Source organism: Budorcas taxicolor, chromosome 1, assembly GCF_023091745.1.
Source record: "Budorcas taxicolor isolate Tak-1 chromosome 1, Takin1.1, whole genome shotgun sequence".
Lineage (NCBI taxonomy): Eukaryota > Metazoa > Chordata > Mammalia > Artiodactyla > Bovidae > Budorcas > Budorcas taxicolor.
Genome location: NC_068910.1, coordinates 16,444,230 through 16,468,748, shown reverse-complemented (window position 1 = coordinate 16,468,748; position 24,519 = coordinate 16,444,230). Strand labels below are relative to the sequence as shown.

The 24,519-nt window shown below is 47.5% G+C and overlaps 1 protein-coding gene across 2 annotated transcripts in view; it reads left to right on the top strand.

Annotated features, from left to right (window-relative positions):
• The first annotated feature begins 5,751 nt into the window (after nt 1–5,751).
• Nucleotides 5,752–24,519, top strand: part of ARHGEF3 (Rho guanine nucleotide exchange factor 3) — a 271,833-nt gene continuing 253,065 nt past the window's right edge. For both annotated transcript variants that reach the window (XM_052636557.1, XM_052636544.1), the window contains exon 1: nt 5,752–5,831. In XM_052636557.1, coding sequence (XP_052492517.1) covers nt 5,770–5,831 — 62 coding nt within the window. In that variant the 5' untranslated portion in view covers nt 5,752–5,769. The remainder of the gene's footprint in view (nt 5,832–24,519) is intronic.

Genomic DNA, 24,519 nt, shown 5'->3' with positions numbered 1-24,519 from the left:
GCACGGGCTCGAGCCAGCGGCCAGCACTGTGGGTCATGGCATGATGTCAGTGTCATTATCTCCGCTTCAGTTTATCTCTGGCCACAGCAGCCCTTGGGGGCGGCGGCCTTGTTTGCAGTCAAGGCCTCTGGGCCACATTCTTTGGCCTTGTGAGAGGTGAGGTCATCGAGGGCAGGTGGCTCAGGGCGTTGTGGTCATAGCCCCCGTCGTCCAGTCTGTCTTCAACCCTGACTTTGGCTTTGGTCCTGAGGTTGGCGGACAAAAGAAGAAAAAATGTATCCAGCTCTCCCTGTTTTGATAAAAGTCTGGAGGACAAACCCTGACGGTTTGCTGATAAATGTTTATAACGCTCCCAAAAGCCAAGCATGATGCTTGGAAGGAGCAGGTGGGCCTCTTCAAGTCTCTCCAGGGGGTGTGTTCCCTTCTGAGCTCTGAGACTAAAAAATTATTTTGTGACGAGTCTTGATTTGTTACTTGTGTGCTGTGAAAGTTGTTGTTTTTTTCTCCTTCTTAGTATATCTTTTTTATGGGGGGGGGATGTCACATATTTATCAAGCACCAACTGTATGCCTAACCCAACTTGGGTGGGGCATTAAGCAGAGTGGGGTCTTGGTCAAGGGCACCATGGGCCCTGGGGTCAGATGACATGGGCTCAAATCCCATCCTCTAGTGATGACTTTCGGGGCCTCAGGCAAGTTAATTGGCCGTTTTGTGCCTCCTACTCAAAACAGCGATCATGGTAGCACCCCCTTCATTGGGTGGGAGAAGAGGAAGTGAGGTCCCGCTTGAGGAGTGTTGAACCTGATGCATGTTAGGTGCTCAGCAAAGGCAGTTGTGTCATTAGTAGTTATTATGAAGTAGCATTAGGCACTCACATGCAGTCGGAACTAGGAGGAGGACTGAACAGGCAATTCCTGAACAGGAGAGACCTGATTTCTGTTCTTGAGAGTTCGTAGTCTGACTGGGGAGACTAGATTAAGGTGCTAGTCTCTGTTAGCAATTACTGTGTGACAGTAGCAAGTAAGAGCAGATGGTATGGTTTGTACTGCAAGTCCTACAGAGGTTTAGGGGGAGGTCCGGAGGGGCAGGGTGGTGTGTCAGGTGGGTGTGTCCATGGCTGGGTCAGGTGAGTGGCAGGAGTGAAGGGGAGACGGAGGACAGTGCAGCAGGGGTCAGGGACATTCCGGGTCTGTCTGGTGAACAGCTACTGGCAGGATTGGGGATGGTCAGGAAGTGAGCTGGGAGCTGCATCATCCAGAGGTGAAGTGGCACACGCCTGTGGAGCGCAAATGCGCGAGACAGGCCGAGACACTGTTGCTGCTGCACTTGCTCCTCCTCCTTTCTCCTCGCCTCCTTCTTCTTTAGTTATGAATGCATTCATTGGATTTTCGTAACTGCTGACTCCAATGGTGGGATGCAAAGTTGGGGAATTTAGCATGTCTGTGTCTACATTGATTTATAGAATAAGCAGTGACCGTTTTGAGAGGACTATGAGTTGAAGGAAGAAGACTCTGAGTTGAAGGAAACGGCAGAGGAGACGAACTTGACCTGATTCTGCCCTTTCTGCAGACAAACTCATGCAGCAAGTGCTCTTGTGTGTGTTGCCATCGGTTCAGTGTTGTCTTGTGAGCATCATCCTTGTTGCAGGTAGCTGTAGACCGTGCATTCTCATATGCTGTGAATTGCCACCTTTTATTTCATTCATTCTACTGTTGATGAGCATTTGGATTTGCTTCTGGTTTGGGGCTGGAGGTGAGGCAAAGAATGGCCCCTCAGAAGTTATCCATGACCTCACCTCTGGTTACAGGTACCATTCACTGGTAATACATGTGACTGTGTTATGTTATCTGGCGGAGGGACTTTGTAGGTATGATTAAGTTAAGGGTCTTTTTTTTTTTTTTTTTAAATGTTTGTTTATTTATTTGGCTGCTCTGGGTCCTAGTTGCAGCACGCAAAATCTTTGATCTTCATTGCAGTGCACGGACCTTTAGTTGTGCCTCATGAGATCATTTAGTTGTAGCCTATGGAATCTAGTTCCCTGACCAGGGATCGAACCCAGGCCCCCTGCACTGGGAGCGTAGATTCTTAGCCACTGATACCCCAGGGAAGTCCCAAGTTAAGGGCCTTAACATGGGGCAATGATCTTAAAATCTCTGGGTGGGATCCTTGTAAGAGGGATGCAGGAGTGTCTGGTAAGAGGATGAGCTGTGACGATGGAAGCAGAGGTGAGAGAAGGTGCTCCACTGCTGGCCGTGAAGAGGAGGAAGGGGCCATGAGCCAAGGAATGCAGGGAGAAGCTGGAGAAGCAAGGAAGTGGATTCTCCTCTAGAACCTCCAGAAGGAGTGCCACCCTGCGGACCCATTTCTGACCTCCAGAACCATGAGATGGCAAATAGCACTAAGCTGGTGATTGTTACAGCAGCAGAAGGAAACTCATACAGGACCGCTGTGCTGAGAACAGTACTGCTGAGATCATTCTAGATAATGTCTCATGGTCCCTGTAGGTACCCGGGAGCAAAGGCAGGTTGAGTAGATATTGCGACCATCTTCCAGGGTGATTGGACCAGTCTGTGCTCCCACCAGCAGCAGGCTGTGAGAGTTCTGGTTGCTTCACATCCTCACCAACACTTGGTTGTCCTGAGAAGAGATGTTTCTTAGAGAAGAGTTAGCCAGATTTGGTGTCCAGTGGAAACCTTGTTGGAAGGCGATGCTGAGGAGATGATGGTCACCACTGATGCAGCCCATGGAGGAGGGGAGGCGGTGGTGCCAGTTTCTAGCTGGGGAGAATTAGGACTCCTCTTCCATGAAGGGATTGGCATAGCAAATGTTCAGTAGCTTTAGATTAATACAGAGCTTTCCAGCTAAAGAGTTGAAACAGCACTTACTTTCACGACTTGCTGATGACTCAGGGTGAGTGGTGGGTCTGGTGAGGTCGAGGAAAGGCCTGTGCTGTTCCACCAGCCCCTCAGAGTTTGAACACTGACCTCGCTTAAGTGTCCAGACCTTAATCACAAGCTCATCACAACCTCTGTGAGTTCCAGTTGTGCCGTCCCTCAAAGGGGTGTGATCTTGCCTTCCCTGTGCGGCCGTGGGTGGATGAGAGGAGCCTCTGCATGAAAGCCCTGAGCGTCCCATCCACAGATAGGAGATGCTGAGTCAGTGGTTGCCTTGGCCATTACCAGCAGCAGTACTGAGCACATACACTCCTGCAGAAGTTGGCAATTCTGGGTTCAGAGTAAGTGTTCAGGGGCCGAGTAGGTGCCTTGGGAGGGATCTGAGAATATCACCAGGGCATCCAGGGTGGGTGAGGGCAGTCCCCCTGGAGACACTGTCTCCCCACAGCCCTGAGACTGCTTTTGAAAGTATTGTTCATTCATTCATACATTCAGCCAGCACTGAGCTTTGCCTTGCATATTATAATACCATGGTTAGGAACCCCCCAGAACAAATGCTTTGCCATTTGGTGTCTGTACACCTTTGACAAATCTTAACCCAGTTTTCCAATTCATAGAGTGAGGCAACACCTGCTTCCTAGGGCTGGTGTGAGAATTTGCTGAGAGATAATCCATGTCAGTGTCTGCGCGTTGGGAATCCCTCAGGGCTGGGGTACAGAAATGGGTGTCCCAATCCCCGTCCTTACCTGCAGGCTGAAGAGCAGTGGTTTCTTGATGGCTCTGTACAGAAAACCTTCTCTATCACCAGGAGGTAAAGAGTAAAACCCGACTCAGAACTAGCCAGTGGGCCCGTGGAGGGAAGGCTCTGACCTCAAAGCTGTGGAGGAAATGTGACTTGGAGGAGAGCCTTCTGTTGGCATCATTTGGGATGTAGGTGTCAAATCCTCTTGCAGCAATTACTGTGCTGCAGAAGAGCTTGCTATGCTGAGCAGATGTGGCTTCCAGGCTGAGGCGAGGGGGACTGAGGTGTTTACAGCTGCAGAAGCGGCCGCTGCTTTCTGCTCTGTCCCTTCACTGCAGGGACGCGGTGGCCCCTCCGGGACTCTGAGTTCAAGTCCCAGTGCCTTACATCCCTCCTCCTTCCAGGAGCCATTATCTTCCCTCTTGCCTTTCTCTGGGTCCCTCCATGATGCACAGGCCTTAGCTGAAGGAGTTAAACTCTGAGGGAAGCCAGCCAGAGCATCGGCCTCAGACAGGGATCCAGATACTAAAAATATCTCATGGTGTGCTCTTTGCAAGTTAAAGAGCAGGGCTGAAGGCTGTGACTGCGGATTCTCCCCCAAACTGATTGTCCAATGCCTCACAGTGCCGAGGTCCCAGGTATCTGGTCCTGTTCACCTGGATCTGAAAGTTGATCCACACGGTGCTTTGATCTGGGAGAAGGCCAGACTCAGAGCAGCACACATGGAGGAGGGTGGCGCAGGGGGCAGGGAGGATTTGGCCAAGCAACCTGTGATGCTCAGCAGTCATCGCAGCTGATGCAGGGAGCTGGGCCGCGACAGCGTAGCGTGAAGGTCATGGGCGTCAGAACTCTCCTGGACCCCCTTTTGTCTAGGAGGCTCCAGGCTGGGGACCAGCACACCATCCCTCAGCACGGTTTACACAGCCAGCTCTTCCTGTGTTGAAACTGACAGCTGTTTCTTTGGTTACAAAGGAAGTAGCTGCTCAGTGTTCTGGCCGTGTTGTAGAAAGAGAATGTGTCTTTTAACGCTAGAGCCACACCTGGAGTGCTGAGGGGTGCAGCTCCTGAGACTGGAAAGGGAACCTCTGAGTTATATCTCAGAGTCACCCTGGGCAGGTGCTCAGGAAGTGGAATAGTGGGTGGAAACCTCCACCATCAGAATGTTCTCCCCACGTCTGTCTCTCTATCCCTGTTGGTTAGCCTCTGTTGCTCCTCAGCCCAGACTAAAATCCTTAAATGCGGGTATGGCGCACATTCAGATGGTGTTTTACCATCCTGAGTGGTAGTTTCATGAAGTGAAGCTCACAGCTCGTACTTGTGAGTCCCAGTGTTCCTGACTCCATGCCACGTGCTCTGCCTTCAAGACATTTCACATGGGAAGAGATTACATGCTTATTAACACTTCTTCATCCATCAAACGCTGATGGAGTGCCTGTTTGAAATGATATGTGGTTTTACCAAAATTGTGACCCAAAGTAGTTTGGCCTCACCTGTCTCCATAGACACAGACTGTCCCAAGCTCCAAATAACCAAACCCACCCTCCGAAGGGCCCTGGTGAAAATATTTAACATAGTGTCAACTTGATGAGAGTTTATCAGCCATAGGAACAAGACCCATTAGAACTTAAAGTTTTATTAAACTTAAAGTGACTTAAAGAACAAAGACATTTCTCTCGAAGATAGTGGTTCCAAGTTCAGACAGCACCTGTGCTCCACGCAGAGTCACAGGCCCAAGTGCCTTCTATCTTGTTGTTTTGTAATTTCCAAGTGCATGGTCGTCATCTGTGTGGTCAGCACTGAGTTCCAGCCAGGGGAAAGGATGAACAAGGCTTGCCCCTGTCTTGAGACCTAGATAGAGAAGTGAAACATACCACATCCTCTCATATTCCGTTGGAACTCATTCCTGGCTGCATGTAGCTGCAAGGACGCCTGGGAAATGTAGTCCCCGATAAAACTCAAATAACCCGTGGGCGAAAGGGAGAATGGATTTTGATGGACACTGGGCAGCCTTTGATATATTCCTTTTGTATGTATTGATTGCGTCTCTTTGTGTTAACATCAGTGCACCCAGTTTATAAGTGTTGGTTATTTTGCTTTTTCAGAAAGAAGACCTGGATCTGTGACGCAGCGTCTATGGACAACTCCAGAGTAATGAATCAGTGTGCCTTTAGAGAAATGGAAGAAAACAAAGAAAGGTAAAGATTTCTTTAAAAATTAAAATTTAAAAAAAAATTCTTACATGGAACAATAAGTGCAGTTCAGGACTTCTTTTGTCAGTGGAGGCCATCAAGAATTTGGAGATAGCAAAACTTCCATGTGTCCCCTTTCCATAGCTTGAATTCCTGACACCAGAGGAAGGATACATTTGTCAAGTATGAGGGAATTTTTGGTCCAGAATTAAATATCTGACTCTAAAAACCAAGGACGCTCATTCCAAGAAATAATGGGCTTATGCGTGGATGTGCTGTTTCTGCATTTGCTGGTGCTGAAAGCAGAGGAGGCGAAGGCAGAGCCTTAGCGCTTGGCAGCTACGTCGTCTCTTCAAGGCATCATCTCTTCCTCTTCCTTCCACCTCCTCTGCTTTTGTTCCTTATAAATAAATGCATTAGTCTAAATACTCAAGTCCATTCTGAAGGAGATCAGCCCTGAGATTTCTTTAGAGGGAATGATGCTGAAGCTGAAACTCCAGTATTTTGGCCACGTCATGTGAAGAGTTGACTCTTTGGAAAAGACGCTGATGCTGGGAGGGATTGGGGGCAGGAGGAGAAGGGGACGACAGAGGATGCGATGGCTGGATGGCATCACTGACTCGATGGATGTGAGTTTGAGTGAACTCCGGGAGATGGTGATGGACAGGGAGGCCTGGCTTGCTGCGATTCATGGGGTCACAAAGAGTCGGACATGACTGAGCGACTGAACTGAAATACTCAAGAAGTGCATGGATAAGTTTTCCTAGTTAATAAAAGTAAAGTCTCCATTGAGCCTCCCCCACCGCCCCGCCATTTCATTCCTTGCACACACCCTACTCTTGTCTTTCCCAGAAGTAACCACTGTGACCTAGTTTGTGAATTTCCTTGCAGAACTTTTACGAGGTGTCTGTGTGTTAGTTGCTCGGTCGTGTCTGACTCTTTGCGACCTCATGGACTATAGCCCTCCAGGCTCCTCTGTCCATGGAATTCTCCAGGCAATATGCATAGGAAAAAAAGTCATTCTTTCCTTCCTTCCTGTTCTTTAAAAACAGTCTGTCATACTATGCTTGCTGGTCTATTCTGTACCCTTTGTAAAACATTCAATAATGTGATTTTAAATGTTTTCAAGACAGTACATGTGAAACTACGTTGTTTTGCTGCAAGGTGAGTATTGGGTCCATGGCAGGAGAATCTCAGTGTTTTCCTGTTGGTGGTGAGTGGGTGGATTCTCTTTTTTACCCTTAATAGCAGTGCTTTGATGCACTTTCTGGCCTATGCCTCCAAGCACATGGGCAGATATGTTGGTTACTGATGAGTGAAGTTGTTGGGCTGCCCTGTGAATGAATTTAAGATTTTCATAAATATTGCCAGTTCGTTCTCTAAGAAGCACCACTTACCAACAGATACCAGATTTCCTCTTTACCCACCCCTTGCCACACCTCAGTTCTTCATGCTTTTTGATTTTTTGCCAGTCTGATGGGTGAACAGTGGTATCTCTCCATGATTGTAATTTCCTCCCCCTTCTCTTTACTGTGGGAAGTTCATCTTCTCCGGTCTCTGCATTTCCCAGTGGCCCCAGCAAGCGTCAGTCCTTACAGGACTCAGTCACTATCCTGAGGCCTAGGCCCCTGGGCAACCCGGGTCTTGCCCAAGAGTGGACACCTCTCTGTTTCTCTTCTGAAAAGCACCCAAGTCTGCTCTTCCAGGATCGGTCATCCCAGGATCACCTGCTTCTCTCCAGATCCTGGCAGGGGTTGTTGGGAGAGCCTTGCTTTGGATTTCCCTACTCAAATGAATGCATCCACTACTATCACCATGGCATGTTGCATCCTTGGCAACAATCAGAGTGTTTAGCCTGTAGTCAGGCTCTGGATCACTTGGGTTACTCATTTAATTATCACCACAGCCCTGTGAGGTAGGGAGTTGTGTTGTTACCCCCATTATGTCCGTTAGCTGACATGAGGACATAAATTGAATCAAAAACAATCCAAACAACAAGGGAAAATTAACAAATACCCTGTCTTGCCATGGAGCCCCGGCTCCTACATATTGCTCTCACTTTGAGTGACAGACAGACTCATGCTTGCTCAGTGGCGAGTTCTTCTGTGGTCATAGCTTATGGACCACATGGAGCCATCAGGCCCATGTTCATGGTGTCCTTGTCCACACTCAGGGGCCTTCCTAGAGAAGCAAGTAGAAGTGGAGAGTGTCTTTTGGGTTTTGTCTGCCTCCAGCATATGAACACAGGCTCTTGCATTTCACCAGCCCCTCTGCTCTGGTGTCCAGTTGGGGGTGATGGTCCCACCAGTGTTTGTCCAAAACACCTCCCTGGTAAGGGGCTTTCAGGGTGGGCCTGTTTGTCATGGGAACGAAACTACTTGATTGCGATAAATAAGCCCACTGAGCTGTAGCCAGAGGAGGTTCTCTTGCCCCCATAGACCTGATTAGTTATCCTCCCTAAAATATTTAACTTCAGACCTTATTCTTAAAGCAGGCAGAGTGCGGTTTCAGAGGTCCTCCTGAGCCCCAGCCCCTGCCCCCAACTCCCCATAATGTTTCAGACACATAAACATGCAAAGCCGACAGAGGTCCTAGGCTCACTGTCTGGTTTCTTCTTCATCAGGACAGTGTGGAGCAGTCAGACCTGAGGGGGAAATGATTGTGTGAGTTCTCACAGACAAGCCTGGTCTCAGGCCTGCTGGGGCTCGGGCTCTGGTTCTTTACACAACATCGCAGCTACTTCTTATGTGATTATTAGGAGCACTTATCCCCCAAATTGATTTTATTAACTGATAATGCCTTGAAGGAAACCAGCCTATTGATTAGTTAATTATTCATTCAGTGGGAATTTATGAAATATAAATGTGTGCACCAGAGACAGCGACTTAAGTAAGATGAATTCTCAGGGAATTCAGGGTTGGAGGGAGTGGGCTTTTGCACACACAATGAGCAGTAGTTAAGTGGAAAATTTTAATTTATCATTGGTCAATGGGGATAATAATAGTACCTCCTGCAATGGCATGTCCTGAGTTAGTCATAGTCAGGCACCTGGCCTGGAGTTGGCCCCCAGTTAAGGCATCTGTTTTCATTTTTGTTTGTTTATATTTAATCCCACATAGCGTGAGGAGTCTAGGAAGATTTTTCTTACAGAAGATTGATTCAGCCAGACTTGTGGTTTAGAAATGATAATTCATTGACATGATTTCTTATCCTATATGTTATCATCTGTTTAGTGTCTACCTTACTTAATGGACTGTGAACTCCATGGGGCCAAGTCTTGGCTGTTTTGTTCACAGTTGTTTCCCCAGTGCATGGCAGGCAGTAGGTGCCCACTGCTATTTCTGGACTGACCAGTGTAGGGGTCAGGTAGTGGTAAGGGGTGGACCCCGGATCCTTGAGGTGAGGTGGTGTAACAGAACCTGCTCCTGCGAAGGACCTGAGCTCAGCTGGAGCCAACCCCAGGTCCCCAAGGAGAGGGGCTCCCAGGAGGCCCTGCCCACAGACCTCACTCCTTTCGGAGGGGATGTCGTTTTGCTCCTGAGCTTTATGGACATTTTGTCTTTTAAGCAAGTGACTTTATTGTGAGGAGACCTAGTCCCAAAGCATTTATTAACTGAGCAACCGTTACTTGTCACTTGTTCTTCTGGGTAGCAACTCACAAGAACACAAGCTTTCTAGAACAGGAAGCCCTGGGAATGCAGTTTGCTGCTGCTATCGGTGATGCTGGCGGGATAGCGCCTCTGTGCCTCTGTTTCCTCAGCTGTGTGGTAGCGGAATTAGGCAATCGGAATGGCTGATGTTCAAGAGGATTTTGAGGGGAGAATCCCTTGCTCTTCACATAAGTCCTTCATATATATGGCCTTGTGATAGCTCCTTGAAATGGATAGCAGGTTAGGACTCAGCCACGCTGGAGAAGTGGAAGGTTTTCATTCATTCATTTGTTCATGAGTCAGCCAGTCAGTCAATGACCCTCCCATCCTTGCTTAGCAGCCCTAAGCGCTTTTGGAAAATGTTCAAATACGGGGTTACTCCTTGCTTGCAGGGCCTGTCACTCTCAGGTTGTACAAATGTGTATCTCTTTTATGAAGATAAAGCTCTTTTCTGGCTCCGTCATTTATTCCAGGGTGTTTTGAGCACCTCCTTTGTGCTGGCTTGGCTACTTTACTGACTTGTCTGGTGCAGCGACACTCCACGTCTAGTCCAGAGCCTTGTGCACAATAAGTTCTCAACCCGTGAGCAGCTTTAGTGGGCTGAACTGGCTGGAAGACAGAATGGTTTTTCTCTTGTTGTTAGCCACAACTTGCGGCGGGATCTTAGTTCCCTGACCAGGGATTGAACCTGTGCCTCCTACAGGGGAAGCATGTGGTTCTTAACCTCTAGTGGAAGTGGAAGTGCCAGAGAAATCCCCAGGGTGATTAGTGGATGAATCACAGCATGAAGAGCTGTATCCGGAATTGAGGTTTGCTGTGTGCTGTGTTTAGTTTGCACAATCTAAGGGTAGGTTGCCTCAAGAGCCCTCACCTTAGACAGGCTAGTTTCACCGTTTGTTGTTCAGTTCAGTTCAGTCACTCAGTCGTGTCCGACTCTTCACGACCCCATGAATCGCAGCACGCCAGACCTCCCTGTTCATCACCATCTCCCGGAGTTCACTCAGACTCACGTCCATTGAGTCAGTGATGCCATCCGTCCATCTCATCCTTGGTCGCCTCCTTCTCCTCCTGCCCCCAATCCCTCCCAGCATCAGAGTCTTTTCCAATGAGTCAACTCTTCGCATGAGGTGGCCAAAGTACTGGAGTTTGTTGTTAGTTGCTGTCTTCTTGACCTGCTTATCAGCTTCCATCTTGTCCTTTAGGCAGGAGCTGTTCTGGTCACTGATTTTTATGAGCTCTTTGTTCACCGCCCAAGGGCTGTGGGGGCCTGCTCAGCTTCCTCCACCTCCAGAAGTTCAACTGCTGACCTTGAGCAGCTGGCGTCTGCACTGTGCCTGTGTGCATGCTCAGTTGCTAAGTCGTGTCTGACTCTGTGACCCTATGGACTGTAGCCCGCCAGGCTCCTCGGTCCGTGAGATTCTCTAGGCAAGCATACTGGAGTGGGTCGCCGTTTTCTCCTCCAGGGGATGTAGGTCCTGACCCAGGAATCAAACCTGTGTCTCTTGCATCTCCTGTACTGGCTGATGGATTCTTCACCACTCGTGCCACCTGGGATGCACCTGAGAAGCTGGAGACCCAGCAAAAGGGAGAGTAACGCCTCCTGAGCAGAGACACTAGCCTTCAGTCTCACACTCAGCAGCCCCATGATCTTGAGCAAGGCACTTCACCTCTCCAAGGTGTCTTCCTGGAGTTTCTGTCAGCATCTCTCGCAGTCTGCTCCTCAGAGCATGATTGCCTCTAAACATTAAGAAGCACCGAAGGGGAAAATGGGGCCTGTGGCCAGACTTGTTCGGCCATTGCTGACTTCGGCTCAGACAAGTGTGACCTTCCTCACAGGACCCAACAGAGCCTGTAAAAGGTCAGTGTGCAGGGAGGGGTCTTTTAAGGGAGGGTAGGGTGTGCGGTCCCCCGCCCGCCACACCTGCTGTTGCCCGGATTACACTGGGGACACGCCCGACTGGAAGATCCTGAAGCTTCTTCCCAGTGCTGCAGTGATGTTCCTGGGACAGAGAGGCATAGATGCTGGATATTTGAATGCTTTCATGTTTTTTTTGTTTTTGATAGGAACTTTAAAATAGTAGTGTAGGCAAAAGATGGAAGAGGTCTTCCAGTCTCTGTCAAAACCTGCCAGTGAGTGAGTGGAAAAGTGGAGGGGTCAGGTGTTTTCATGCCTGTTTTTATTCAGGCAGAAATTTTTCTGTGCAAAGAACACTCAGCTGCAATTTGAAACACGAGTGTGCAGCATCTGCTCTGCCTCTCCTTGATTGTGTGACGGTTGGTTGATTAACGACTTTTCCTTTCAATCCTAAAATTTTAGATGTATATATACCTGTGTGTATATATATTTAATTAAAAAACAAGTTTTGGCTGCGCTAGTGCTTTGTTGCTGTGTGTGGGCTTTCTCTGGTTGAGGTGAGTGGGTGCTGCTCTCTAGATGGGGTGCGCAGGCCTCTCTCTGCAGTGGCTTCTCTTGTTGCAGAGCATAGGCCCTAGAGCGTGGCTCAGTGTTTGTGGCACACGGGCATAGCTGCCCTGCTGCATGTGGAATCTTCCCAGACCAGGGATCAAACCCTTGCCCCTGCATTGGCAGGTGCATCCTTAGCCACTGGACCGCCAGGGCAGTGTGGTATATTGCTTGAAACAGCTGAAAACCTTTGTAAGTCACTGAGGACAGACGTGGTCTGTGTTGCCTCCTCAGGGCGGTGCCTGGGATAGAGTCATCACTCACTAAACATTTGTTGCATAAATATGAAAGCAGAATGCACTCCTCATTACACTCATTGGCATAAGCCCAGAGACAGGTTATCATTAAACAAGTGTTAAGGTAACTGAGTGAGTGATCGTCTCTGAGACACATGAAGACCCAGGGATGTTATCTTACAGATGAGAAACTGACACTTTGGGAAGCAAAGTGCTGGGCTGTGTTCTTGTAGCCGGAATGGAAAAGCCAAGGCCCAGGTTCAGCCTCCTGAGCCTCAACTTCTGCTTTGTTGTGGGTTTTCCCCACTAAATCATCTTTCTGTGTCCTTTATGTGGTTAGAGGCGTTAATTAGGACAGTGTCCTGAAAGATCTGCTGTGAAGACACTGAAAAAGCTCTTCAGTTCTCCAGGGAGCCTGGCTAGTTCTCTACATAGAAAATTATAATAATGTCTTCCAATTCTGGGTACCTCCTGAGGGGCTTTTTATTGTACTGGCTCCAAATACCACAGCAATTGAGCAGAATGCACATTGTCTGCCTCCATTTTGCAGATGAATGAGCAGTTTTAAGTACCTACCCCAGTTCAGTTCAGTTCAGTTGCTCAGTAGTGTCCAACTCTTTGTGACCCTGTGAACCGCAGCATGCCAGGCTTCCCTGTCCATCACCAACTCCCAGAGTTTACCCAAACCCATGTCCATTGAGTTGGTGATGCCATCCAATCATCTCATCCTCTGTTGTCCCCTTCTCCTCCTGCCCTCAGTCTTTCCCAGCATCAGGGTCTTTTCAAATGAGTCAGCTCTGTGCACCAGGTGGCCAAAGTATTGGAGTTTCAGCTTCAACATCAGTCCTTCCAATGAACACCCAGGACTGATCTCCTTTAGGATGGACTGGTTGGATCTCCTTGCAGTCCAAAAGACTCTCAAGAGTCTTCTCCAACACCACAGTTCAAAAGTATCAATGTTTCCGCGCACAACTTTCTTTATAGTCCAACTCTCACATCCATACATGACCACAGGAAAAACCATAGCCTTGACTAGACGGACCTTTGTTGACGAAGTAATGTCTTTGCTTTTTAATATGCTGTCTAGGTTGGTCATAACTTTCCTTCCAGGAAGTAAGCATCTTTTTATTTCATGGCCTGCCCCAGTGTCACAGGTAATTGTTGTCTTTGATGCTCTTAAGGGAGAAAGTCCCTGGCCTTCTTGCCACTCCCCACTGTTTCTCATCTGACTGGGACCCTCGTCTTACCTTGTCCTTGCAGGTGAGTGCTTGGAGCCCCTCTGCAGGATGGGGAGGGGTTGCCATGGCTGCCCCAGGGGTGGGACTGGGCTTCAGCTGAGGGAATCCATTGAGGTGCAGACGGTGGGCATTCGAGTTTCACTGGGAGCCCACCAACATGTTTCTAATTCCAGGAAGTCTCTTCATAATGGGCCCTGGTGATGGGGGAACTGCCAGGAGGATGTTAGACAAAATGGTGATGATCTTTGGCCCAGTTGCTAAAGTTTTCCTAGTCTTGGTTTGCCATCCGTGAAGGTGGATAACAGTGGTATTTAGGTCATAAAGTTGATGTGAAGATTCAGTCTGGTAAGAAGTCCCTCACTTGAGGTCACTGGGCACCTGGTTAACACCTGGCGCATGGCCTTAGTCTGTTATCAGCCTGTAAATCATTCTCCCACCAACTGGAGAACCGAGGAGGAGATGACAGAGTTTTCTATGATGATCCTTATGGTGATCACCTTGGAAAATTTGTTCAGCAGTTATTTGAGTACCCACCGTGTGCTCAGCTCTATCAGCACCCTGGGGAATGCAGTCAGATCTGGGCCTTGCTTTCGACACGGAAGGGGAGATGAATGTCTGTAACAGGAGACAAGCAGGGTTAAGGCAGGGCCTAGAGGCTCTGGCACACGATGTGCACCTGGTAAGTGCTTAAAAACACTCAAACTTAAGAGGACTCAGATGGGCACCACACTTGATGTGGTTCCAGGAAACACAGCACCAAGCCTGGCTGGGGATGCTCACCCAGCCCCCGCCCTGCAAACGGATGGTGACACGTGAAAAGCAGCACCTGTCCTGATGCTGAGTCTTTGCTGGGTGGGGCCATGTGCGTCAGTCTCCCTCCTGGGAATCTGATTAAAAAAAAAAAAAATTCCTCCCAGGCAAGAGCGTGGCGCGTTTCCTGGAGGAAAATCGACCAAGAATCAGCCTTGGAGAGCTGTATGAAGCTAGGGGTGGGGGCATGTGAACCCGCAATGGTTGAAGCGCTCACTGTACCTCTCAGAGGTACAGAACTGTCATGATGCATTTATGAAGCTCTGGCTCGTTTTGGATGTCCTCTGGGTTTTGAGTGGAGGGCGTCTTAAGACTCTAGATGAGGGAAGAGCGCGGGAACGCGAGCAGGCTCCCTGTGTTCGCTGCTTGGGCTTGAGCTGCTTGTGCCCTTTGTCCCAGCCTGTGCAGTGCGGTGCACGCGAACAGGAGCCAGCGTCTTCTGTAAGGATGGGGGTGGGTCGAGGGCCTGCTGTGTGCCAGGCGCTGCCCCGGGCTCAGGGCTAGATCTGGGACTGGTCGTTTTGCCCGTAAGGAAACTGCCTGGGAGGTGATGTGCATGGTGGTTATACAGTGAGTTTGTAGCAGAGGTGGAGTTAGAACCTGGGTGTCCTGGAGCCATGGATGCTGGCAATTAATGGGGCCGGGTCAGCGCCAGGTTGTGCTTTGGGAGGTTGTCCTCATGATTAGGGCTGAGGACCTTTTTTACCCATCTGTCCATTTGAACAAGTAAGGAAAGTTTTCACCCTTTGCCTTGCTTCCCTCCTTGCTTTCCTCACTGTCCCCGTTTCCCCAGGTCCCTGTGGTCCTTCCTCATTCCTTCGGCACCTCCCACACTCTTAGGATTTTTCCAAGGCAGCTCATTTTCTTACCTTCCCCACCCCGTCTTGCTACCACTTTAGTTTTGGTAGTTGATGGGGTTTTGCCAAGTCGTAGTTTTCCACACTGTTGTAATCATAGTAGTTACGATACTTCTCACTTGTGTCAATCATTTTTTCGTTACATGGTCTTCCTATACATTCTTTTTTAAGGGCTGTATAATAGCCCATTCATGTAACAAATATTTCTTGAGTGGCTGCTGTGTGCCTGGCCCTGTCCTACAAATGAATGAGCAGGAACTCGACGCTGCCCCTGCCCACATGGAGGTTCTAATTAGTGGGAAAGTCAGCCGTAAACCTCACAATCACTTGGGCAGAATGTTCTGTTACGTTATGTGAGGGTGTTGTGGGTGAGTTTTAATAACCTGTTTTGTACTCGCTAACCTCCCTGGTGGCTCAGACGGTAAAGCGTCTGTCTACAATGCAGGAGACCCGGGTTCGATCCCTGGGTTGGGAAGGTCCCCTGGAGAAGGAAATGGCAATCTACTCCAGAACTATTGCCTGGAAAATCCCATGGATGGAGGAGCCTGGTGGGCTGCAGTCCATGGGGTCGCAAAGAGTTGGACATGAGTGAGCGACTTCAATTTCAATTTAAAGCAAGTAAAGGGGAGTTTCACCTCTCCTGTGACATGAAAACACTTCCTGGGGCAGAGGATGTGAGCATTCCAGGTAGAAGGCACACTTTCACTGTTGCGGAAAATTTTAAGGAAAGTATAAAACTATCGGTCATGCAAAAAGAATATTGTGCTTTGGATAGTAGGCATATTTTAAGTTCTGAAACAATGAAGATCTAATCACTTGTGAAAGACCTAACAACTCCTTTCTTCATGTTCTTTATCTTTTTATTATAGTATGTTATCAAAGAAACTAAGTTTTATCTTGTATTTTTTCCACCCAACTTTATATTTGGAAAATTTGTAAGAAAAGTTAACAGATTTTTTTTTTAACCTAGATTTTATTTGAACGTTTTGCATCATTACTGTCTCTCTCCGTGTGTGTATATGTGTACACATACGTACTTTTTTTTTTCCCCCACTTGGAAATCCATTGCAGACTACCTCTAAATACCTTGACCTGTAACTCTTAAAATAGGGGCAGTCTTCTTCATATTCACCCACTGTTACCCACCTCTGCAAATTAGCAATAATTTTAAAATGTCTTTTTTTGTGTCAGTTCTCTTTATTATGTATTTTCTGAATTTGCATAAGTTCATTCCAGTGTTTGGGCATAGTACATGATTCTAAAGTAAGGAAGTGAAGATTTTCCCTGTGTCAATGGGCAAGTCCCAATAGTTTAAAAAATTCTATCATGAGATTACATTAACACTGCAAACAAGAAAATAAATTCTATTTCGAATACTAACTTGAAATCCAAGGAAGTATATACATTCCAGTAAGTGAAATCTATTCATAGGTGTTTACAAGTAGCAGGAGATCCAAAGGCCGGCAGTACTTCATAAATGCATCTAATGAAGTATATAGAATCTCAAGACAGATGATCTGCTTCCCATCTTTTATTCATGTGGGTTTTTGTCATATAGGCAAATGTGAGTATAGGATGTCCTTGCCCTTTCAGTGGAAAGGGTAGTGCTATTCAGCACGAGGTGAAGAACCCAACCTAGGCAACCTTTCACCTCCAGGTGAGCCGGAACACCTTTGCCCTCCTTTAGCACCATGTCATCGGAGAAGGCAATGGCACCCCACTCCAGTACTCTTGCCTGGCCAATCCCTGGTGGGCTGCAGTCCATGGGGTTGCTAGGAGTCGGATATGACTGAGCGACTTCCCTTTCACTTTTCACTTGCATGCATTGGAGAAGGAAATGGCAACCCACTCCAGTGTTCTTGCCTGGAGAATCCCAGGGACGGGGGAGCCTGGTGGGCTGCCGTCTGTGGGGTCGCACAGAGTCGGACATGACTGAAGTGACTTAGCAGCAGCAGCAGCACCAGCACCATGTCATAAAGAGACATTGGCTTTTATCAGCTGTATTTCAGAAAATTTTTTTAAAAGCTGATACACTTTCTTCAAGGAGGTTCATCTTCAGAAGCCTTGTGCACAGAACCATTTCAGGATTGAGGGAAGAGGTGAGAGTGGATTTAGGGAACACAAGTCAGATGTCACTATTACCATTCAGAAATGCACTTGGTACTTCTCTTATCCTTCCGAAGACATCTCTCTCTTTTTAACAAAAATCTGTGTTCAGTATTAATTCTACTTCTTTGATTATTCAAGTCTCTTTTTATTTATCTGAGGCCTATAACATCTTTAAATATCCAGACCATATTCAAATTTCCTTAGCTTTTTCAAAACATGTTTTATAGCTCATTCCATGTCTTCTTCTTCCCACCCCGCATCCAGGGAGCATTCCTGGCTGAAGCACTGCGTTTTGTTCTTATGCCCCTTTAGTCCTCTTTAATCGTGGTGGTAGTAGGAAGAATCCGCCTGCCCATACAGGAGACATGAGACGCGGATTCAATCCCTGGGTTGGGAAGATGGCCTCAAGGAGGAAATGGCAATCCACTCTAGTATTCTTGCTGGGAGAATCCCATGGACAGAGGAGTCTGGTGGGACCTCTGGGACCTATAGTTCATGAGCTCACAAAGAGTCAAACATGACCAAGAATCTGAGCACAAAATCCTTTGGGAAGGTCATGTACACACTGCTATATGTAAAATGGATAACCAACAAAAACCTATTGTATAGAACATGTAACTCTACTCAGTGTTATGTGCCAGCCTGGATGGGAGGGGTTTGGGGGACAATGGATACATGTGTGTGTATGGCTAAGTCCCCTTACTGTCCACCTGAAACTATCACAACATTGTTAATTGGCTATACCCCAATACAAAATGTTTTCAGTGTTAAAAAAATATTCAGTTTGTAGGGTTGGGAAAATCCTTAAAGAGATGGAAATACCAGACCACCTGACCTGCCTCCTGAGAAATCTGTATACAGGTCAGGAAGCAACAGTTAGAACTGGACATGGAACAACAGGCTGGTTCCAAATCCGAAAAGGAGTACATCAAGGCTGTATATTGTCACCCTGCTTATTTAACTTACATGCAGAGTACATCATGCGAAATGCTGGGCTGGATGAAACACAAGCTGGAATCAAGATTGCCGGCAGAAATATCAAGAACCTCAGATATGCAGATGACACCACCCTTATGGCAGAAAGTGAAGGACTAAAGAGCGTCTTGATGAAAGTGAAAGGGCAGCGTGAAAAAGTTGGCTTAAAACTCAACATTCAGAAAACTAAGATCATGGCATCCAGTCCCATCACTTCATGGCAAATAGATGGGGAAACAATGGAAACAGTGAGAGACTTTATTTTCTTGGGCTCCAAAATCACTGCAGATGGTGACTGCAGCCATGAAATTAAAAGATGCTTGCTCTTTGGAAGAAAACTATAACCAACCTAGATAGCATATTAAAATGCAGAGACAAAGGTCTGTCTAGTCACAGCTTTGGTTTTTCCAGTAGTCATGTATGGATGTGAGAGTTGGACTATAAAGAAACCTGAGCACGAAAAAAATGATGCTTTTGAACTGTGGTGTTGGAGAAGACTCTTGAGAGTCCCTTGGACTGCAAGGCGATCCAGTCAGTCCATCCTGAAGGAAATCAGTCCTGAATATTCATTGAATGGACTGATGCTGAAGCTGAAACTCCAATACTTTGGCCGCCTGATGTGAAGAGCTGACTCATTATAAAAGACCTTAATGCTGGGAAAGACTGAAGGCAGGAGAAGGGGATGACAGAGGATAAGGTGGTTGGATGGCATCACCCACTCAATGGACATGGGTTTGGGTGGACTCCGGGTGTTGGTGATGGACAGGGAGGCCTGGCATGCTGCGGTTCATGGGGTCACAAAGAGTCAGACACGACTGAGCGACTGAACTGAGGGTTGGGATTGGATCTGAGGACTTAAAGAATCTGTTTTTCTATCCATCCATCCATCTGTCCATAAAACCAACATTTTTTAATTGAACCCCTGCTGTGTCTGAGAAGGGGGTGTTAAGGGTGGGGGGGCAGCAGTGAATGAAGCAGACATGATGACCCTTGTCTTGATGGAGTTCACCTTTTGGAGAGAAAGTCTGTATAAACAGACTATACACTGACAGACGTGTGAAGCAACATTAGCTGATGACGTATTCTGTGAAGAAAAATTAAGTTACATAAAGGGATAGAGAATAAGACGAGATTTTAGACAGGGAAACTGGGAGGGATTTTTTTTCAGAGAATACCATTTTAGCACAGGCCTGAGTGCTGAGATAGCAAGCCCCATAGCCTCTTCAGGGAAACTCTTGGCAGGTGGAAGAGAAGCGTGCGCAGGCCCAGGGGCAGGACAGGGGCTGAGCTTTGTGAGGAACAGCATGCAGGGCAGAACCAGTAGATGTGTGCTGGCCAGTGTGACCGGCCTTGTCACTGTGAGGTCACATCTTGAAGAATGGGCCTCCTTGCTCTGTGCTGCACGGGAGAGGGACCAACTAGGCTTGGCTAGGTGGCGAGTAGGCTGTCTCAGGAGATGGCTTCCCAGTCACCAGAGATTGTTGAGCCAAAGGAAGATAAGCATCTTTTTGACAAGGTCTTTGTTTGGTTAGGGCTGTCTGTGTATTTCAGACATTCCACCAAAATCCACACAAACAGAGAAGGGGGACTATGACAGCACAGAAGAAGGAATCTTTGCTAGAATAATCATTTACTTTGGCCAGATCACCATCATATATTCATGGAATTTTTTTTTTTTTTTTTGGTATGTAGGAAAGCTGTTGATTAATAACATCTTTTATTACTGTTGACTAATATTATGAAATAGTCCTACTTTTAAAATAGTTTTTTTTATAGGTTCTAATAGTTTTTAATAGGTTTTTAAATAGGTTTTAATCACTTTTCAGATCTTATTTTATTTTTTTAAGTAAAAAAAATAAAAATTATTATTGGGAGGAGTTTTTCCAGGCATATAATCATGTTGTCTGTAACTCAATAAAATTTTGCTTCCTCTTCCTTTCAAATTGGTAATTTTTTTTGATTGTGTGACTACGTTAGCAAGTGCTTCCTGAGTAATGTTAAACAGTGGTGAAATCTCAAGTCCTTCTTATCTTATAGTTCAGTGGTGGAGCTCTAACCCTTCCCTCAAAATGTAATGTTGGCTTTTGGTTTCACCTGTGGAGCTCTTGAGGAAATTCCTCTCTGTTCCTATTTTGTTAAGAGGTTATTTTCCCTCTTAAAAGTCAGGAATAAATGTTGAAATTTAACAAGATTGGCATTTAAGAAGATATTTTTTTTCTTTTGACTCCAGTAATGAGATGAATTACATTGATTTATTCCCTAATATTGACCGATCTTTGCATTCCTAGTATGAACCATGTTTCTTTTCATTAAAAAGCATTTTAAGTTACCATCATTTAAAATACTGTTCCATGAAGATGCAGTTAGTTGATCTTGTGGCTTAGAGTAATGCTGTCTGGCTAGCTTGATTTCAGTTTGAGAAGTTGAAGCTAGAGTCGTGAGCAAATATTCACTGACCAACATACCATTGTTGAATGCTTGATGTATGCACAATACTGCTGGGTGGCCTCCAGTGCCTTCTTGTGTTAATAACATGGAGATATTGTGATTCTGTGCAGTTGGTCCCATTAATCAAGACTTGTTGTTATTGCAAGTGACACAAGCCCAATTCGGTCTGGAGTAAGCATCGTAGGGACTGCAATGATCATGTGAATGGAAGGGCTAAGAGTATGTGGCTTCAGGCATGGCTGGACCCAGGGGTTCAGTGTTATTCGTTCTGGGTCCCTTTTTCTTCTCTTGGCTCTGCCTTTTTTCTGTATTGGCCTCATTCCCAGGAAGCCTTCTTCCACAGGGTACCTCCCAGAAGCTCCAGGCTGACATTCTCCCACAGTGGTGGAGTGAGTTCACGGGGTCATTCCCACTTGTTCTAACAGGACGGCCCAAGTAGACTCATATTTGTTCAGCTTGTCCATGCTCTCTTCTGGACCATGCGGGTTGGGGGATAGGGTCAGCCTCACTTGGACCCATTAACTCAGAGTGGGGAGGGGTGGTTCCCCCAGTGGAAAGGCCAAGTCCTATTACCCACGGGCAGGGAATCAGTTGCTGGTAGCAGAAACACCTCATGTTCACGACTCCCGGGACAGTGATGCCCTTTCTTCTGCTTCCTCACTGTCCTTTCTCATAAGTGGGAAGGGAAGCTGCCAGGCACTGGGATTCCTCACCCAACCTGAGGCCCAGCAAGTCAGTGACCGAATCAGGATTCTAAGGTCTTACCTGAAGTTCGAGGACTTACTTGCTCCACTGAATTACACACAGAAATAGAGTGGAGAGCCACAGCATCAGATGGGCACCTTGCAAGTTGGTTGTCAAGTAAAGGACTGCCCTCACCCTTGCCCTCAACCCCACAGAAAAACACAGGGGTCATCTTTGTTGTTCTTCTGTTGCCTGTTCCTAAAGAACTTAGAAGGTAGATACTTTTAAAGGGATATCTTTGGTGGGATAAATATTTTTGGAGCATTTATAGTAGCAAAGTTTTAATTTGACAGACTCTTCTTGCCTCGTCTGATTTGCCATCTCTTCACATACTTTTACTTACATATTTTTTTAACGTTTATTGAGTTCTAAATAGATATGATGTGTGTGCCAGCTTACGGGCAGAGCTCAGGGGGTTTCTACATGTTTTTACACTGCGGATGGAGGTCCAGCACTTGTTCAATTTACTTTCCCACCCCAGCTTCTTCCTCTCTCAGCTCTCTCCTTCTTCCTCCCAGAGGAACTGTGGGCTCCTCACCACTGCCTGGCCTCGGGCTGTACCTGGGAACTCTGCTCAGGGCACGGACCTGAGTCCAGGGAGAGATACAAAGCTGCCCCTGGAGGTTAGTGCCAGGAGCAGGGAAGTTAACTGCTAGGGAGGGGAGACAGTCACCCCTCTAGCCCTTCCTGCCGCAGGTGACCACGTGCCCTGTCTAATCCTGGGCTGGCAGGGCCTCTTGCCGTTCCTGCTCTTCCCCCACAGGCTAGGAAACTGAGGCTTGGAGAGAGCAGGGATTTGCCGAAGGTCATGGTGGTGCAGGGCAGAGGCCGGGGGGCTGGTCCACAGCTACAGTTCGGCCTCCCGCTGCCGTCTCTGCCATTCACTGAGTGCAGGGGGCTTGGCTGTTGAATTTGGTCATTCTCACCCCTCATTTCATGACACTCTTGATTTTTTTTTTTCTGGGAAATCTTGACATTCTGTGAGAGATGGCATATATAAGAGAAGGTAGGCACTGAAATCTGACATTTGGGATTCAAATTCCTGCTCTGTGTTATGACTCTGGGCAAGGATGTGACCTCCCTGAACCTCAGTGTCTCTATCTCTGAAGGGGATAATATTAATGCCACCCTCATAGACTGGTTCTGAGGATTAAATGTGATGATATATAACTGATGCTCAGCACACTGACTGATACCAGCAGTTTTTATATCTGAAAAGCCAGGTTAGAGCATCTCTCGGGAGAAGAGTGAGAAGTGACATAAAAGTGAGTTGAAAAAAATCACAACCTCCCCCAAATGTGAACACTGTAGCATAACTTGAAGCTCACAATTCTAAATTAGTTCAGTAATTCATGATGGCGTGGTATTGAAAAACACACGCTCTGGAGATGAACTGCCTTGGTTCCCGGCCTGACTGTGCCACCATGTAACCTTGGGTAGGTCACTTAATCTCCCTGTGCTGGGGTTTCCTGGAATGTAAAATGAGGCTAATAGTGGGGCCTACCTTCTAGGGTAGTTCCAAGGATTAAGTGCGGTGAGATGTCCTTAGCCCAGGGCCTTAGTTCATGTATAATAACTGTGGCGTTCTACTGCCAACATATTGGCCGATATTTCTCTGTGCCTTTAAATGTCTCAGTCGAAGTTTGCCTTGAGTTTCAGAGTTCATACTCTCTTTGTCCTGGCGCTTCTGAAAGTTGTCTCCCATGCCTGTCTCTCTCACGTTTGTGTTGGCAGCTGATTTGGGAAGAGAAGACTGCTCGGGCAGTAGCATCCTCTAGAGACCACAGGAGGAGATTGGCTCCTGGAGAAGTGTGAATGCGCCACTCTCTGGGACTGAGCGTTTCGTCTGTTGGGGACAACGGGTGGCTTTCACGGGTGACTCATCCCCGGGGCAGCGGCGACCACAGCATGGGAAAAGCGGAGTGGAGTTAAAGTTCACGTTTGCCAAGTCGGTGCTTCGGTCACTGCACAGCGGCAGCTGAGGGGGCCGGGGAGGGTTGATTTCTCCAAGGACTGAGGACTCCGTGCAGCTAGCAGTGGGTCACGTTGAGCAACTGAAAGGATGTGAGAAAATAAAAGGTACTGGCTTGGCCTTTTTAGTTTGAAAAATGCTCCTTTCTGCTCTGAATTGGTCCCTTGAGCTGTAAGGAGCAGTGCCAGTTAACCCACATTTAATTAGAAACTGGGTTAGTGGACATTCAGAGCGGGTCCTGCATGTTGGACCCCTTCCAGGGGCTGGTACAGTAACAGCCATTGACACAGCCCTGGCTGTCTGTACGATGGAATCAGCTGGGTGAACGTACATTCCATCTCCTCCCACCTCTGCCAACAGTTTTCCTGATTGATTTCGCCAGCTCCACAGAGAATGTCGACTTTGCCCTTGATTTTCCTCAAAACCCATCTCCTAGCTTATCTTTGCCTACCTCTGCTGTTTGGGAAATGCTTCAACACATCCTTATGGTCAGATTTTTCTTTTCCTCTCGGTGGAAGTTTTTCCTCTCCCGGGTGAAATGGTGTGGATTTCCTTTTGTCTGGTGACTTCCCCCTGGTGTATGAGGTGGTGGTGGGCAGGGGGGGGGCAGGTCGGGGGCGGTGTGTGTGAAAGCTTCCCTCCCTCTCTTCCTCCCTCCCTCCCTCCCCCAGGCCCCACTGTGTCTTGTTTCTGGGGCTGGGACCCTGTGGACAGCGATACAGAGACTCCCTTGTCTGCCTGGTTCCCACCAGCTGATGAGCAAGGTCATGTTCAACTCCCTGACACCTGCTTATCAAGACCGCCAGCTGCACTCCACGGAGATGCCCCTCCCCCACACCAGGGAGAGGGGGATAGGAATAGACCAGGGAGGGACGCTATCCACCTGACCTTTGAGTCGGGGGTAGGGGGCATTTGATTGGGCAACTGGACTCCTGAGGCTCCTGATTGATGTAAATGCCCCACCGTAACGGTTGTGCTATGTGTTGGAGAGTTCTTTTAAATAGACAGTTGTCCACTGTTTGCACGCACACATTGTGATTTGATCCCCCGTTTCTTATTCTTCCAAGCCACATTGCTTTTTTAGAAAGCAGTTTTAGATCATCCACCTGCCACTTATTTGGAAGTGCTCTGATTACAGAGGCTCTGTAATTGGAGAGTACAGATTATGTGTGTCATGAAAATACATAAATT